Source organism: Struthio camelus, chromosome 12 (genome assembly GCF_040807025.1).
Source record: "Struthio camelus isolate bStrCam1 chromosome 12, bStrCam1.hap1, whole genome shotgun sequence".
Lineage (NCBI taxonomy): Eukaryota > Metazoa > Chordata > Aves > Struthioniformes > Struthionidae > Struthio > Struthio camelus.
The window spans coordinates 8543508-8561501 of NC_090953.1; the positions used below are offsets into that span (position 1 = coordinate 8543508).

Genomic DNA, 17994 nt, shown 5'->3' on the forward strand with positions numbered 1-17994 from the left:
AGAGCATCCTCTGGGCATGATAAGCCGTGTTTAGGATTTCAGAAGTTGTGCTACAGTTGTGCAGACAGTTTCTCCACTTCTGCACTGTCCAAGTAACTTTAAGCAAATGTAAAGTCATGTTAAGTTTAGAATAGCTGCTTGGCTGCTCTGACTTCCCCAAGGGCTACAGCTGATAAGTCCACAAAATCTGGAAGACGTAGCTTATGTTCATGTGTGTCTGATGTTGAAAAGAATCTGGCTACAGATATTATATTAACATGAAAAGCTAAGATAGCAAGTTGAGAAGGTGTTTGTTTAAAATAACTTTTGGAATATTCTTATATTTTGATGTAGTAAGAAACAGAAAGATTAATTTTTGAACAGGAGCAATACTGACAAATTCTGCATGCTGGCATAGGGATATACACTGTGCTGTAGAGCTACCTGAAGTGACTTGAGGGGTGAGAAGTGAAAATGAAATAGCCCACATAGATTCTGTAGTACCATGATTAGACAAGCTTAGTTGTTCTAGCTTGGAGATCACTGTGTCGTACCACACTGTTTGGTGTAGGTGTACCCTTTGTGGGTTTTATGGGAAATTCTGAAGTACCACTCTAGAAACTAGAAAGCCATCTGAAGAAGGCAGCATTTGGAATTGAGATGGAAAGATTAGTTGAAAGTAGGAGAAAATGGCTGTTCACTTCTGTGAAAGGGGATAGGGACTGGTGTGTCTCTGTGGTGTGTACTGGTAGTATGACCTGGCTCAGAAGATTTCACTAGAAGCATGAAGAAGGAACTCCTTGCCCAGAGAAACTAAAAAGCAACACAGTAGGTTGCTACGTGTGATTATTCATTAAATAAAATTAAATTCAGTTCTCCAAAAATACCTTTCTGGACCTGCAGATTCGACCCATCTCTTATGTGCAAGTGCAGTGCAGTACAGTCAGCCCCACAAAGGAGTTGATTTTCTTTCCTTCTTGAAAAGAGTAGTGCTTAGTTTGGTAAGAAGGGTTCAGACCCTGCCTCTCTGCACAGGAACGCTGCTGAGCTGTGTTATTATCACAGAAAAGATAACAGTTAACAAGTCCTTGTCTTTGGTTTTCTTACAGTGCAGTAGAATTGAATTAGACTTAAGCATGTTATGTCGTAAGAGGATAAAGTTTCCTGGATAGCTCACATCAATCATACTGCATTAATACTGTGCAGGAGACCTAGACTGTGTTAAAAGGTATTTGAGCACCTAATACTCGCATTTTTCTATTTGAGCAAAAATCCAAAGCGAGTGGGACTTTGCCTTAATTAGAGACTTCATGACCAAATCCTGCATTACGTTAATTCACACCACAGTAGTGGTTCAGGAGAGCGAGAAACCTCAGACTTCAGGAGTTATGACTGTTTCTAATCACTTAGGATCAGCTGGTGATGATCCTAGAGAGAAAAGGAAGTGAATTTTAGGGCCTAATTCCTTTAAGTTATCACTGTTGCAGTTGACAGCACCGTTGCGTCTTCCCTTCTAGGCTCGCAGCCTAAGGAGCGCCCGCGCTCTGCAATACTTGCTCCTGATGAAAACACCGTAACCTCGATATTCAATAACAGGAGATCACAACAGACTACAGCACTTTCAAAGAGTGTCTCCATACAGAACATTGCAGGGTAAGGTTCCTCACTGTGCCTGCAAGTATATGTGTATGATCTGATGCTGTGAGCATAAAAAAAAAATCAGATCTCATTAAAAATAGGTTTGTATAGTATGATCTGTGTTAAAGGTAGGAAAGAGGATTACAGCATCAGAAATACCCATATTATATATGATTGCAATTAGCTTTTATGCACAGTCAGGTTTTGTGAGTTGATTTAGCTGTGGTTTCACTTCAGAGGCATCTGAGCTGGCCGTTTTACATTCACGGCAGCTTCACAGAGATGCTCTGAGCTCCAGGAAGAAATTCTTACCGTGGGTTTGGTATGATGTGAGCGCTTACTTACATCTCCAGTCTTGTATTAACTTTTGTGTCCATAACGATAGGGTGGATGCACAGAGTTGGAGATTTTCATGATGTTTTAGGAATGCATTATACATAATTGATTACAAAAGACATAGTAATTCCTACACTACCTGAGTACTGAGCAATTTCACATACAGTCAACTGTTTATCTTCTGGGACAGTAGCATCGACTGGGGTGTTCTGGTTCCTTGACATTCCCTGGGTATTGTGGGATTCACTGTGAAATTTATTTCCGTTCGTTTTTCTAATCATGCTTAGAGCTAGTGATAAAGGCTCTTGGACGGCCTTCCATATTGCACTTTGGTCACTGCCTATCCCAACCAAAATGAGGAGGGGAAGTAACAGTATAAAAACGGAAAGCAATGAAAAGAAGTTGTCCAGATCATAAAACCTTAGCTGTTCAACATTCTTTATGGAGGAAGCCCCATCACCTGAAAGCTTAGATCTTATAGCTTTTTAGTCCTGTTGTGTAGTCATTAGAAAACAATAGAAGTACGTTTCTGTGTGTAACTAGGCAACGCTTGCTTTGGCTTTACGTTTGCATTTAAAATGGCATTTCTTCTGTATCCTTGAAAAGGCTATTGACTGGGTTTTGATGTCCTGAACTACATTCTGTGTCTCTGTTTATCTACAGAGTGGGCAATGATGACAGCTTAATACATACTTGGAAATTCCTGTCGCAGTCAACAGACTCTTTGCATAAAATCAGCCGGGTGAACGAATCCATGGAATCACTAATTGATGAGGGTAAGAGATCCTCATGGCATATGTAAGGACAGGAAGGCCTCAATGCTGCTTTCCAAAAATAGAAAATCCATTTTGATGTTTCAACATGAGTTTTTCTTTTTAATGGACAATTGAAGTGTAATGACTTTGATATAACAATGTTGGTGTGACAAACTAAAGCAAGGCCCCACATAGTAGGGGCCTATTGAGCCCATTGAGTTGTGGGAAAACTTATGGAAGGTTTCAGTTACGGTTGCGTTACTTGGAATTTAGCTCAGGGACAAGTATTTCCTCTTTCATTCTGTTCTTCTGGCCCATTCATTTCAGCTACCTATTTTGGTTTTTTTTGTTTGTTCGTTTTTGTTTTTCCCATGCTGGTAGGTTTTTTCCCCCAGAGCAGGGAGGGAAGAAGGGTACTGTTTAGCTTTTTGCTCTCAAAAGTTACATCAGTTAATGCAGTTAAATTCATTTCTCAACTATAATCATTTTTTATTCCTGAAGTTTTCCAAGGTATAATCAATATTTTTACAGTATGTACCTGAAAAGAACTAAACAAGGACATGCTGGACAATCTTGCTTATATATATTTGTGTGTGTGTGTGTGTGTGTGTGTATATATATATATGTAATATATGCAGCGTTCAGCTCCACTTGCAGTAATTCTACCTTTCTAATCTTGAAAATACAGACTTTACGTAGCTCTAAGTTCTCTCCATTTAGCGATATAAATGAAGGCAAATTGTGTGTTGATTACTGTGCCATTACAGCACAGATTAATGATTCATTATTTTTTATCTGAGTTAGAATTTGGTCTATGTGAAAATTGTGAATTACTTTTGTGCAGTGACCAAATTACCTTTAAAAGTGATTTTCGTAACATAGTCCTTACTTGATATAATTCCATATAATCATTTCTGTATCGGGAAAGGAGAATGTGTATGATGCTGGTGGCATGACAAAGAATGTCTGAACCTGTTGAATAAGCAGGAATCTCAAATGAGACAAGTTATCTGCATCTTCGTAATACTTGTGTTGCTTTGTGAAGGTGCAGACATGAATGAAGGACAGCTGATGGGAGACTTGGAACTAGATTCGAAGCAGCTGGAGGCAGAATCCTGGAGCCAAGTAGTGGACAGCAAGTTCTTACGACAGCAGAAGAAAGATATTGTCAAACGGCAAGATGTCATTTACGGTGAGACATACCCATGTTTTAATTTTTCATTGATTTTTAGATAACTTCTTATATACGTCTATTTGGGAAGCTTTATACCAATGAATGGGAACATTTACTTTGGTTTCTCAGAAGCCAAAGTTTTGTTCTTAAAATTCTTAGAAAATTAATTTTCTGTGAAGGTTTTGTCTTTCTGCCTTTGTATGCAGAAGCCATCCAAAAAAAAAAAAGGAGAAACAAAGAAATTGTTTCTCCTCACTTGTCTGCTTAGGGCATTTAAACCCAGTTATGACAGAGCAGCTAGCTAATTTTATCAGTGTCTTCTCCTTCCTGATACAAGAGCCATCCTGTATTGCAACAAAAATGAACTATGTTGAGGCTGGAAGTGTGGTGTTGAGATAACAATGTGAAAGGTTCAGACCTTAGCAGCAACGTCAGAAGCTCTTAGTTGCTGGGCTACTCTGTCCCCGTGTTTCTGCCAAAGGTAAAGCTATTGAATGATACCTGAATACCTGACATCATTTAAATTTTCGAAAGCCACTCTAGAGAAGCTTGCATAGCAGGGCTTTCTATTGACAGCTTTTCGTTGTGCCGTACATCCAAGTCCTCTGCAGTAAGCATGTTTTTGACCTTGTCCTCATCCTATACAGAGCTAATGCAGACAGAAATGCACCATGTCCGCACCCTGAAGATAATGAATGATGTATACAGTGCAGGGATGGTAAAGGAGCTGCAGTATGATCAACATGTAGTAGACAAGATCTTCCCCTGCCTGGAAAACTTGCTGCACATCCACAGTCACTTCTTCCAGCGGATTCTGGAAAGGAAGAGGGAGTCCTTGGCAGACAAAAGTGAGAAGAACTTTGTTATCAAGAGGATAGGTGACATCCTGGTGAATCAGGTGAGCTCTGGAGAATAATTACCTTTTCTGAGAGTATAGCTGGAAACCAAGCACTCTCAGGTTCTTACTCCTCCTTCCTTCCTGTTTATACTAATTAGATAACCACAGCTGATTGTGCCTTTGCTTTCCATGTATCTGCCTCTGCTTTTTTAAGCACTTTGAGCTCTTTCAGGACAAGGTATAACGATGACAATCTGTTGTCTTTATATTGTGGGGGAGAAACACGTTCCATAATAGTGCAGAACAGTTCGACCATAACCTGGAGGATAGACCGTTAGCCCACAGCTGTAGGTGCGCAAGTCCTATTTCTTGGCTGAGTTACTGACCTGCTGTATAACTTTGGGTGGGTCCTTCTACTCTTCTACGCCTGTATTTTCTCCTTTGCTCCTTTTGTTCATCTTGACATTTGGAGGGGCTTTTAAGCCCTCTGAGGTGGAATCCTAGATTTTTGTGTTAATTCAGTGTGAATGCAGTGAAGTCCCAAACTCAGCTCTTCAAATTGTAGAGGTTAATTGCTTAGTTTAGCATGTTTTGGACTGATCTGGTCCCGTAAAGTTCTTTTGAGAGACTGACAGGTAGTGATGGGATATTGTGCCAAGAGCTCGATAGATTTTTGTGTCTTATCTCTTGCAGTTCTCTGGTGAGAGTGCTGAGCGAATGAAGAAAACGTACGGCAAGTTCTGCGGGCATCACAATGAGGCTGTAAATAACTTCAAAGATCTGTACTCAAAGGACAAGCGGTTTCAGGCATTTGTCAAGGTAGGACCTGATAGAAGATTCACAGATGATGCAAAAAGCGTATCCTCTCTGCACTCTGATGAGCAGTTCACTCACCAGAATTGAAATTTTCTTCTTTGCTCCTTAGAAAAAAATGAGCAGCTCGGTGGTGAGACGTCTTGGGATTCCTGAGTGTATCTTATTGGTAACACAGAGAATCACAAAGTACCCAGTCTTGTTACAAAGGATACTGCAGTACACCAAAGGTAGGGACCAGTTCCTCTTTCCTAGGTATGGGTTCATATGGTGTAAGTTTCCTGGATCCTTTTCAACTGAAGTAGATTTTCTTAGAATTGTCATTACTGTCTAGTACTACTATAATTAAACAACTGGGTTTCATGTCTGCTTTCAGGATTAGTTATTTGGCTGCCATGATTTAGCTGACGTAAGTCTATCCCTAGATAATTATGGGGCGACAGCCTTAGATGCAGAAATCTCTCAGCCTGTTCTTTTGGGTAATGGCTGGAATATGTGATCAATTTGTGCATTTCATATATTCTGTCTGTTTGCAGAGTATATTGGAGTAGCCCTGAACCTCAACCATATATGTGAAAAGGCTTGTGAAATTCTCCTTACGAGGAGAAAATGTAATCTATCTCAGGAAAGCATTAAAAAGTTGCAGTACACAAATTTGGGATGGATGAAAGGAAGGAAGGAAGGGAGCAGAAGTGGAAAGTTAGAATCCACACAGGGATGAAGTGAAATGGAGGTGTTTCTGTTTTTGTTCAAAGAAAATGAAGTGGAACATCAAGACTTGACTCAGTCGTTAAACCTTGTTAAAGATGTGATTGCTGCGGTCAATAGCAAAGTCAGCAATTATGAAAAGAAAATGCGTCTTGATGAGATTTACAACCGGACAGATAGCAAGTCCATCATGAGGATGAAGAGCGGCCAGATGTTTGCAAGAGAGGACTTGCGGCATCGGAAGCTCATCCGAGATGGGCCTGTTTCACTGAAAAATGCAGCGAGCCGGTTGAAAGGTAAGAATATCTTGCCTTGCGATTGTTGGGTGTAGAATTCTTCCTCAGACTTGCCATCTCCAGCGGTTATTTATTCTTCTGGTTTGAGAGATTTTTACAGTGGCTTTCCACTTGCTTTGCATTCAATTCCCATCCTAGCATTTCTGATACCTTGAGCTGTTTCTGAGGTGGCAGCTGTTTTTTTCCACCCTATGACTGGATGCTTGCTGAAGGCTCGCAAGGAAATGGCGTCTTAGTGTATCAGCTGAGGAACGTAATTACCAGTGGATGCTTTGGGTCATGAGAACATTATGACGCTACACTTGCCCAGAGCGTTGAGTCATGTGTCTGCACCTAAATACGCATGTGCCAAGATTCCAGGAAGCACATGCTGAAGCTGAAACCAAACCTGAAGTGTCTGCCCACAAGCAGTGCTGCGTTTCCTTTGGTCTAAAGGCCTGCAGTAGCGCTGTCTGGGCTCAGAGCGATGTCCCCTCTCCCACCGACGACTCCAGAGCAGGGTCCTGGACATGTATTTCTCTCAGACTGCTTGAGCTGCTGAGGCAAACTGACACTGTACTAGGGGGGAGGTGAGGAGGATGGAGAGGCTCTGGTGTCCCTGCAGCTTCCTCAAACTTGGTTTCATGTGTATTATTAGTTACTGGTTCTCTTGAATTGTTTTTTGTTTGTTATCTAATGGAAATAATTTTTCTAAAGTGCCTTGCTCTACTAAGCAAAGCATTGCACTGACATTTGCTATTGAATTAAGCACTAAATCTCCCAAGGAGACCTTAAGCTAGGACCACGGTACTGCTAAGAGCAGACGATGCTCTGTTTTAGACTTTTCAGAAAGACTGGGCTTTTTTTTCCCCCTCTCCCTCTCAGCATCAGCTGTTTAAAACCCCCGTACTTGGGGATGAGTGGCATCTGGTAGCTGTTTGGTGTTATGCTGTGCAATGAGACAGAGATATACTAAATTCAAGATAGAATATGATTGATCGTGAGGTTTTGGAAACAGGAAGTTTACAGATGTTTTCTAAGCTCCCAAGGATACTACTGACTTTAGAGGGTGGATGAAGCAAGTCATGCTGCTGTTGTGAAATCTTGTGATAAGTACAGGCTGCCATTGCGTTTCTAAGTCACAGCCCCCCTTACCTCAGTGCGTAGTGTAAGCTCCCAGTGAAAACAGGTCCTGCGGACAATCTGGAGAATCCAGTAGGAGAGCAGGCAGTTCAGAGACGCTGTTTTGTGGAATTTGAAATGTTGCAAAGAGGAGCACAGGAAGAGCTTTCCTTGGGGGAATTTAGCATTTCGCCTCTCACACAGTGCATAAAAAATACGACAACAGGGGAGAATGGAATGAAGTGCAGACTTCTACAAGCCTCCAGAGAGCTTGGAGTTCGTTTTGCAGTTTTGATAAAAGTTTGGTGGCTCTTTATCTGAGATGGTTTGTATCCTGTCAAAACAGAATGGAAGGAATTACTCATGGGATGATTTATCTTTTTGGTTTGCTTCACCTCTCTCGTAAGATTTCCCAACTATATTACAAAAAACCTCTTTGTACTGAGGGATAAAGGTGGGGCAATATACTTGATAGTTCGTGTGCAACCTTAATATGATACAGCATGAGGGGACTTGGAAGGCTGTATGTGTATTTTGGGAAAAGTCTGTATTCTGATTTAAAGTTTTCCGTTCGCTCAATGTTGTGCTTTCTTCTCCTACAGAAGAAACCCAGGTCCTGTGTCTCGTGCAGGCTCAAATGCCTCCCCTTGGATTTAGCAAGAGTTTATATTTGTCTGTGAGCAAAATTAGTGGTGGTTCCTTAAGTCAGTATTTCCTGGGAAAGAAATTACAGCTTACAAATGCTGCTCTTGCATGATGATTTGCACTCCGCAAACCACTGGTCAAGAGAACCATAAAACCTAAGACTTCTTGTGCATCTCTCTTGCTCAAGGGCCAAAATATTGATTGTTTCAGTGGTTAGGTTCAGTGAGTGTCTCTAGCTTTCGTTCTTCTGCCTTGCCATAACCATCAGATAGCTTGTGACTGGAGAGGAGCGTTGCAGCTGAGACGGATAAGGTAGGAGTCCTGCACGAAGTCCATAGCACGAAGAAGTTGCTTCAGAGTTAATCTGACGCTGCCTTTACACGAGCTGTTGCTGTTGCTGCTGCAGGAGCTGCTGCTTCTGCCAGCCAGGAGACCGAACAGCACAGAGGACTGATTCCACTTCTAGGATTTGCAAAAACAGCCCTAATGCTCCCCAACAGCTAGGACATTGGTGTTTTAAAAAGATAAAGCTGTTGAGGAGCGGGTAGCATAGCTATAACACCTTGGTATGCTTTTTCTTTTGCAGAAGTCCAGGCTGTTCTCCTCTCTGACATGCTCGTCTTCCTTCAGGAGAAGGACCAGAAGTATGTCTTTGCCTCACTGGTAAGACTTCAGCATATTCTTTTCTTTCCTTTTCTATTTGAGAGATCCTTGATGCGTGTTCTGCAGTGAAGCCCGCCGTTGCCTGCTAACCTGCTAAAGAACGTCGTTCTTGGCATTTAGGTTTATGTTGCTTATAACATTTTTGTTCCCTGAGCAGACTCCATTCTTTGCTATTAGAAAACATGTCTTCATCCCCCACCTCCCCTCAGTGATTTCTGCAGTGCCCTGGCACAGCTGATAATTGGCCTTGAAAATATGCCTGCCCCTTGATACACTTACTCCTTTTCAGTCTGTGCAAATTGAAGCAGTGACTGGGGGGGCGGCAGGTAATGGGATAATGTGAACATCGTAAAAAATGAATGTTAGCAGAAGAAAACGTCCTAATACATTATGAATTGCTAAGGGGGGAAAAAAAAAACTGCCACTGCAGTAAATTCATCAGAACAGCTTACAAATTAATGTCAGAGGAATGTAATGCATGAAACCAAAAGCATTAGCTTTTGAAGGCAGGCCTCGTAAAAGGGCTCAGCACACTGACCGGCTAGGGACAATCTCGTAGCTCATTGGATCTGTTGGGGTTGCACTTTGCGGGCATGGTTTAGACTTTCTGTTCTTTGTGTTGCTTCCACCCTTTGAACAACGTTTCGAAAGCTGTGGTCTGTCATTCCAGCTCCCTCAATGTTCTACACAAACTTGGTGCTCTACACAGGGGGAGCTTTCACCTAAGCGGGTTGATTACAAGGGACTGTAGCACACAGTGTACGTCGTCTTCCCTAGAAATCTGGTCTGTTGTGGGAGTCAGTTATAAGCTGCGGAGAACAGTAGGGCTTTTATGGGATTTGAAAATAAGATATCATTCCATCCTAGGGAACCCTTGCCAAGATAGTGTTTGTGAAGCAGGCGCTAGCAAGCTTCACTAAGTTTAAAGAGCTGATTAGAGTATAGCGTGTGGGCAGGAGGAGATGAGATAAAAGGTCTGCTGCAGGCAGAGCAAAACATGGCAAATTTTGCAGAACCACAAAGCCAATTTTAAATTAATTTGTTGTTGGTTTGGAAGAAGGTGAAATGGCTTTTCCTACAGGGCTGATAGAGGCTAAGACAAACCCTTGTTCTTAAAATGCTATACTTCTTAATTAGCCAATAGCTTCAGAAAACGTTTGCGATGTGAGAGAGGTAACTACTGGTATTGGGAGGTTTTGAACACTAGTTTAGATCTAAAAATTCTGGTACTTTTTGCCCTCCTCACCCATCTTTCCATCTGAAGGACCAGAAGTCCACTGTGATCTCTCTGAAGAAGCTGATCGTACGAGAAGTGGCGCATGAAGAGAAGGGTTTGTTCCTGATCAGCATGGGTGCCAAAGATCCCGAAATGGTGGAAGTCCATGCCAGTTCCAAGGAAGAGCGCAGCAGCTGGATACAGATCATTCAAGACACAATAAATACAATGTGAGCTACCATGCTGTTCTGGCAGGGCGGCTGTTGCACAGAGTCATGTTATGGTAGTAATTGAGGTGTGCTTCTCTCATCCAGGGATAAAGATGAAGATGAAGGAGTCCCTAGTGAGTCTGAGTTGGAAAAGAGAGTGTCGGACACAAAAGTGAGAGAACTGAAAGGTAAACACCTGCCTGGGACAGAAGAACAGAGCTGGGGGGCATTTTTTGAAAAATTTCCAGGAATTGTAGTGATGGGGTTCATGACCCTTTTCCTGTGTGCCTGGTTGAACTACGAGTTTTTCATGGAAATGAGAATCCTGCGTCCATCAAATAACTGAAATCCTTGTTTGCCCCTCTGTGTTTGCATCCTTGTTTCTGAGTTTGCTGAATGCTGTCGCTGTAGTGTTGTTCAGGGCCGGGCTGTATCCTCATGTTCCACTAGATGGGGCCAATATCTCAAGAATTGCTTTAGTTTCTTTGCTGAAGCTTTTATTTTCTGTCTTCATCTGTGTTTTTCTGTTCACCCCCACAGAACAACTTCAGCAGAAGGATAAGCAGATCCTCATCTTGCTGGAGGAGAAGGAGAAGATCTTCAGGGACATGGCAGACTGCTCTGTGCAAGAGGACCTGCCAGGCTCCAGAGTGCTCTTCAGAGCCAACACAGAGGAGGCACCAAAAGGAGAGGCCATTATGAAAAGTGCAATAAATGAAGGTGAGCGAGCCTGGGATGTACATTAATTACACTGACCAACACATCCAATTCGCAGTGAATCCATCAGTTCTCAAGCGTGTTTTTTTCAGGGGGAGTCATCACTTTCTCAGTGAATGAATAACAGCATAAAGCATAGATAGACATTGCTACTCACAGTTGTGAGTATTGTGTCAGGGACAGATAATGAGGATCAGGAAAGGAAGCAGATAGTGATGGCTATTAGATGGAGGGCAGAAAAGAGCTGCTAGCACAAAGAACGATGCTGCATTGAACGTGGGCTAGGGTCGAGGCAGCCCAGGATTTCATCCTTGTGTGAAGTTTGGGCCTTCCTGCCTTTTGCTGTGCTTCGTTCTCAGCAAGGTAATGCGGTGTGAGAGATGGGCTCCAGTTCCAGCAGGCTTTCCTGGTGCTACAAGGGACATGCAAGTCTGTTAGCAAATCCAAGGGCAGATGAAAATTTGGGCAACTTTCCAGTGTGATTTCTGGAGAGGGTAAAAATTACTAAATACTGTAGTCAGAGCATGCTAGGGTTGCCTGGAGAAAGGGAGGGGGGTGTAAGCCAGTGCAGAACTCCAGGTATTGGATGTAGTACCCAGACAGACTGTTTTTACAGGGGGAAACATGCACTGTTGCATGCCATTGTCATAGAACTAATAATTCGTAGTATTGAAAAGTGTGTGAATTTCTGGCCTGAGCTCAGTTGGGAAGAAAATGGCTCAGAAAGCCCGAGATAGTCCTTAATAGCGATATTATTGCTTTTTATCCTTCCAGTTGAACTGCTGCAAAGCCTGGTGAGCAGGAGCCTAGGCAGTGCCCTTGGACAGCAGGTCAGCAGCACTGCCATCGAACAAGAAGGAGGAGTTGGCCCCATCTCTCTCCCTAGACGGGCAGAAACTTTTGGAGGATTTGACAGTCATCAGATGAATGCCTCCAAGGGTGAGTAGTTAAATGTGTGCGTATCAGCACTTGTTAATAATACGTAATGTCATTGTGGCCTCTTGCTTCAGAAGGACTCCAGCAGCTGGTAGATTCTGATTTGCCAGCTCCCCTCCCATAACAGTAGCTAGATCAAATACCCAGAGGAGAAAATGAGCAGGGGGAATGATGCTTACTGAAAACGCATAGCTGTGCGAGGATTAAACACCTGAACTCCTGACTCTCTTCTCTCTCCTTGCTCTAAATCATGCTTCCTTCTATACACGTGCCACACATTTGGCTTTCTTATAGATCAGTTTCTTTGTGTTCTTCTTCCTGCTGCAATAACTGCAGCTCTGTTTTCCAGTCTCCGGTTACCTCCCAGCAGGAGGAGTGCTGGTCTCTGGTACTCTTCCATTTGCAGACACACAAGGGTTTTGTTGAAATAAAGCACCTTCCCCCATCCCTGTGCTCCCTGTGCATTTGTATCCCACATACAACTGCACATGCTGCTCCTGCAGTAAAGCCTTCCCCAAACAAATGAGAGAATGTTTGTCTCAGATGTCTAGCTGACTGCATCCCAATGCCCTCTTTCTTTGCCCCCCTCATCAGAAACTTCCGTGTCCCCAAATTCCTTGCTCTTTGCTCTCACTTATTATGCTCCTGATACTGTCAGTTACGCTGTGCCAGTGTCTGTCTCTCAGCATTGGGATTGTAGGGCCCCTGTCTGACCTCCTGCGTTAAAGGAGCAGTGTTAGCTCCAGACAGTCAGACATGAGAAGTATGTAGAGATTTCCTCAGCCATTGGAAAGCTGCAAAGCTCCCAACAGGCCTTGTCATCGTAATGACAAATACATTCACACTGAGAGCTGGAGGGGTTTGTCTAGGGCTGTGCCTCTCTGTGTTGCAGTGAAAAATGGGACAACCTCAGGCTGCTCATAGCCTAGCTCGCCCCCTATACTGTCTGGGTTTTCTGTGGAAATAGCCTCTTTTGAATTAGATTGTAATTCAGTAGTAGTAGAGTCTTGGGAGGTTTTGAGGGAAGGAATGCAGGGCCCATTTCTTCAGCTGTAGAGCAGGAGGTGGGAAAGCCTGCTTTCATCTCCGGTTCCACAACCTGTGCAGCCTTGGGCAAGGCTCGTAATCTCACTCTCCTTCCTTCTGCGCCCCAGCAAAGCTGCAGAGAGGCATTTTCCTCCAGCAGAGAGGCACAGGAGGAGGACTGAGCCTTTTGTAGCAAAGCCTGCCTCGGGGACAGGGGAGCAGAGGGCCTTTGGACTAGCTCTGGTATCCTTCATGCTGTTGCAAATACAGGTGTATGCTATGTTGTTTATAATTGAAAGAGAAGCAGTAGGAGTGTTATCAGAGCAGCTGGGGTTTTCCGCCGTGGACTGCGTCTCATCCAGCAGGGTGCACACATCTGGGCAAGAAATGGGGGACTGAAGAGCTGTGTGACTGCTTCCCTGCCGCGGGAGCAGGCTGCGGTCATCTGGGCATGGGCTACAGCCCGTTCAGCCCTGCTGGTCAATTCAGTTGAACTTGGGAGCACTGATATGAGCCATCCAGGGGGAAATTAGGAAGAGAGGTCCAGTGTCCTTCTGAAAATGCAGGTTTCTAATGACTGAAGCTGTGGAGAAATTGTTAGCAAAAAGTTGCACGGCATTATCTGACCCAGCATCTGATGCTGCTGTAAATCCCATTTAGACAGGGAGCACTGAAACTTTACCTGCAATAATATACCCTGATAGGATATTGTTATTGCTCTCCATCTGGTCTTAATCAATCTCATGTCCTCTCAGCAAATACTCTTCTGGAGTAGAAGCTGGTTTGGGGGATAGGCAGAGCTAAAAGGAGCATGCTGAAATTTATCAGCACGTTGTTTGAAACCAAAGTCAGTCCTAATCTGAGTTCACATCCACTTTTTCTGGTGGTGCTGGCATATTCTGTAAACACAGGGAGCAAATGCATTTAGTTAGTGTCAAGAGATCTGTGGACCTTTTGCAAAACATCTCAGTTTCCTGTATTAAATTTCTTAGATAATAGCAAGTTCATCTGTGGCTTAAAATGTTAAATTACCATTGTCAATGCTGACTCCTTCCATTAGGTGGAGATAAGGATGAAGGTGACGATGCTCAGGACCTTCGGAGAACAGAATCAGACAGCATTTTAAAGAAGGTATTTCTTTATGATTAGCTATACCATAAAAAGTTAAAAATGAAATAAAATTGGAAGTGTGTAGTCAAAACCACTTTGCTGTAGCTAAAATCTTCGCTTGAAAACCATGTCAAATGAGTAATACTCCTTTGTGACATAGGTTATCTGCCATCTGTCTGCAGATCAACTAAAACATGTGTTTAATTATGCATCATTATTGAAATGTCAAGGTCAAATATAATCTTGCGTCCATTCTTGCTGTGGATCAGTCACACAAAATGATCCCTAGTTAACATGTAATTTTATATGATTTTTACTTGCCTAAAAAACATACATGAATTCTTCCAGAATGGAAAACGGGAGGGTTTTAATGTGTTTGTCATTAGTTGCTTCAAAACACGTTTGCTGTGATTTCTCGTTTGTCCTCATATTAAAATTATGTGATCTTTTCATAGGGTGGAAATGCTAATCTTATGTTCATGTTGAAAAGGAATAACGAGGTAAGAACCGATTCTGTTGCCTAAATGTTTCCTTCATTTAAGTGCGACGTGAATTTGTCTCAATAGATGATAACATAGGAGAAAATGCATTTTATATGTTGAAGTGCATGTAGGCTTTTAAATACATTAAACTAGACCCACAGTGTCATTTATTAGTTTAACCTTGGATGTTCAGACAGGGAATTCACTGTCCTTTGCTTGCCAGCAGGATGATATGTGCTGATTATGGTCATCAAGGGTTAATTACTGCTAGGATGTGCAGGACTGTATTTATTGTACATCTGCAGATAGAGGGAGTTTAATTGTATGTTGCAGGTGCAGTGAATTGAGGCAATTAGATTTCTGTTCTCTCATTGATACGCATTCATAACTCCCAATTAGCATTAATGGCAGAATGAGAAGCCAATCTCTTAATAGTAGCTATCACCCAACTCTTGCAAATACTGCTGATTTTGTTGGTTGATTTCGGGTAGGTTTTTGTTGTGGTCTTAAAAGTAATTATAGGATAGACAGGATTCAGAGAAATTTGTAGTTGGGCTAAAAATATGTTTAGGGATAGAGTATCACCCCAAAGTAGCTTGCTCTTGGCGCTGTATCAGTGCATAACGTGTTAGCTTTCACCTGTGTTTTTAGAGAGCCTCCATGAATATACCTGCTGAGTTTATGTCTGCCTTTTTTTTTTTTTCTTGGCCACAGTTTTCATATTCAATGACAGTGGGGGTTGTATGGGTCATCTGAGGGAAGGAGGGTGCAAACAGGATAGGTTCATCCTAAGATTTCTCCTTTTTTACTTCTTGAAGTTATTTCTCTGAAAACTTGAAATGAACTCATCCCAGTTGAATGAGTTCAAGTTATTTCTCTGAAAACTTGAAATGAGTTCATCCCAGTTGCTCTGTTTATTCATGAGATGCTGTGGGAAACGGTTCAAAGAGATACCCCACGAGTTCCCATGAGGTCTGTGCTGCTGCATACGTTTCCTTCGCATGGCAGTCTGTGAGCTCCAGGGACTGCAGGCAGGTTTTTAAATGACAGCCTGCTGCACCGATTGTTGGAAAAGTGAGGAAAACCATGCTAGGCACCTCTGAGGTGTCTAAGTGAAGCATTGTGGCCAGCTTGTGCAGCGGTGGGGGGGATGCAGTTGTTGCAGGTGAAGCATGAGAAAGGGGAAAGTTGGGGTGGAAGGACGGCCACAGCCCTCCACTCTCTGGCTCAAGAGAGGGGTCCTCGTGGGAAAGAGAGTGCTTTACTGGTGTCCGGGCACCAAAGTGAGGTCTAATAGCAGTGCTTTTGTTCCCTTGCAGCAGGTTCTCCAAAGCATCACCAACCTCCATAAGCTGCTCAGTGCTTTGCAGGTAGGCCCGCCATTGTTCAGCTTTTGCATGACGCTTACCCAAACTGCACATCCCCTCGGCTGGTAGTGGGGACTCACGCTTCACCCCCATCCCTCCTACCTGCTCACCTTTCCTATCCCCACATTGCTGAATAGTCTGCAGCAGGCTGGAGCGCAGTGTCCTGCCAGAGTGGTAGGAATTAGCTGCTGCCTAAGCGAGCAGCTGACAGACCAGAGCTAGCGTGAATTTGGGAAGCCGGTGGGGGAAATTGTGAGACCTAGTCTGTGGCAGTAAACGTGCCATGACTGTGTCCTGTAATTGCCCAGCAGTAAACCAGCAGTGTTGGGCTATGGTACACCAGAGGATGAAGTGATTGTGCAGTGTGTCCCCATGAGCTGCCCAGGGATGGAGCTGCTTTCTCTGAAGATGGCTGCAGTGATTTCTGTCTCCCTTCTCAGGCTGTGGTGCTGCAGCAGGACACCTTCATCGAGGACCAGAAGCTGGCTCTGAGTGAGAGAGCACTGACCCGAAGCCTCTCCCGGCCAAACTCCTTGATAGAGCAGGAGAAGCAGCGCAACCTGGAGAAGCAGCGCCAGGAGCTGGCTAACCTGCAGAAGCAGCAGGCGCAGCACCAGGAGGAGAAGCGGAGGCGAGAGAAGGAGTGGGAGGCCCGGGAAAAGGAGCTGACAGAGCAGGAGGCCCACCTGGCCCAGCGAGAGGAGCAGGTCCAGAGAGGACGTCAGGATCTTGAACGGGAGCGGGAAGAGCTGCAAGTGAAGAAAGCTTCCTACCAGCTTGACTTGGAGAGGCTTCGTACAGCACAGAAACAGCTGGAGAGGGAAAAGGAGCAGCTCAAGAGAGACATGGAGCGATTACCTCAAACGCGGTTGGAGCCTGACCACAACCAGGTAAATGCTGCCAATAGCCACGCTGCTGGGACGCTGAGCTCTGCTGAGAGCTCGCCGCCTGTCTCCAGGCACTCGACCAGCTGCCAGGCTGGCTGCAGTGGGGCAGAAAGAGATGAACTCAAGTCTGGATCCAGAAACACAGGGCCTGAGTTTTAAAACTGGCTTTTTCCTTTTGCATGTGATATTCAGTGCTGCATTGGTTGCACCTTAAGAGCTACCAAGCTACTGTCCCTTGTATGCAGGGCCTTGATGCAATGTTGTGCATTCAGGCTCCTTGACAGTTCCCAGAGAAATGCGCAGTTGTAATGCCTTGTCTCTGTGGGAGGCTTGCCTGTGTGGTCATCTGTAGGCAAATGGCAGAACAGAGGTGGCTGGATTGTGGAAAGCACACTAGAAAATCCAGGGGGGGCATGTATTGCATTTCACGATGGCCCTCTCCCCATAAGGGCTCAACTCTGCAAAGCAATTAGGCAAATGAGAATTTATTCTCACAGACAGTCCAGGCACTGCTGGTTACTTGCTCACTCCTACTGTCCCAGAAGCCACTTGCAAGCTCCTATGAAGTAAAGGACTGATAACTACAGAGCAAGTCTTATTTCCTTGTTGTTTGCAGTTCATGCTTATGCCAGCCTCCAAAAGCATTCTCAGTATCTAGCAGAGAGATGGACATTGCCCCTATCCTAAAGAGTCTGGGCATCTGCCCCCTAGACATGGCTCAGCAAGCAAAGGGTCACCTGCTCTGGTGCAAGAGTCTTCTGGTATCTGGCTGTCCAGAACCAGAAAGAAAAGCCTATGCACAGATCTTGTTCTGTACTGTGCGTTTTGCAGCAAGTTGTCTTTTATTTTCTATTACAGTTCAGCAGTCTGGCTGAGGAGAACATGCATCAGTTTGCAAAACATGGGCTGAATTTGAACCTTAAGTCTGTTGTTGATCATTTGTTTGTTTATAACTCACTAATTCTGCATGTAGTTTGCTTTGAGCTGTAGCAAAATTAGTTTATAAATGTTGGACTGTGGAACAGAAATTATTTTGGATGCCAAAGTGGGCTAATTGTGGAGCTCAACAATGAACTCTGAATAGCAAATAATCAGAAG

The 17994-nt window shown here is 43.7% G+C and overlaps 1 protein-coding gene across 12 annotated transcripts in view; it reads left to right on the forward strand.

Moving 5' to 3' along the window:
• Positions 1-17994, forward strand: part of AKAP13 (A-kinase anchoring protein 13) — a 237025-nt gene that overhangs the window by 211140 nt on the left and 7891 nt on the right. For 11 of the 12 annotated variants that reach the window (XM_068957951.1, XM_068957954.1, XM_068957945.1 and 8 more), the window contains 16 exons: positions 1497-1632; positions 2617-2729; positions 3754-3900; positions 4530-4780; positions 5414-5539; positions 5646-5763; positions 6289-6537; positions 8870-8946; positions 10211-10392; positions 10477-10559; positions 10912-11091; positions 11863-12027; positions 14111-14181; positions 14616-14660; positions 15962-16012; positions 16450-16899. In XM_068957951.1, the coding sequence (XP_068814052.1) occupies positions 1497-1632; positions 2617-2729; positions 3754-3900; positions 4530-4780; positions 5414-5539; positions 5646-5763; positions 6289-6537; positions 8870-8946; positions 10211-10392; positions 10477-10559; positions 10912-11091; positions 11863-12027; positions 14111-14181; positions 14616-14660; positions 15962-16012; positions 16450-16899 (2444 nt within the window). The remainder of the gene's footprint in view (positions 1-1496; positions 1633-2616; positions 2730-3753; positions 3901-4529; positions 4781-5413; positions 5540-5645; positions 5764-6288; positions 6538-8869; positions 8947-10210; positions 10393-10476; positions 10560-10911; positions 11092-11862; positions 12028-14110; positions 14182-14615; positions 14661-15961; positions 16013-16449; positions 16900-17994) is intronic. The other variant, XM_068957949.1, reaches the window with a different exon arrangement.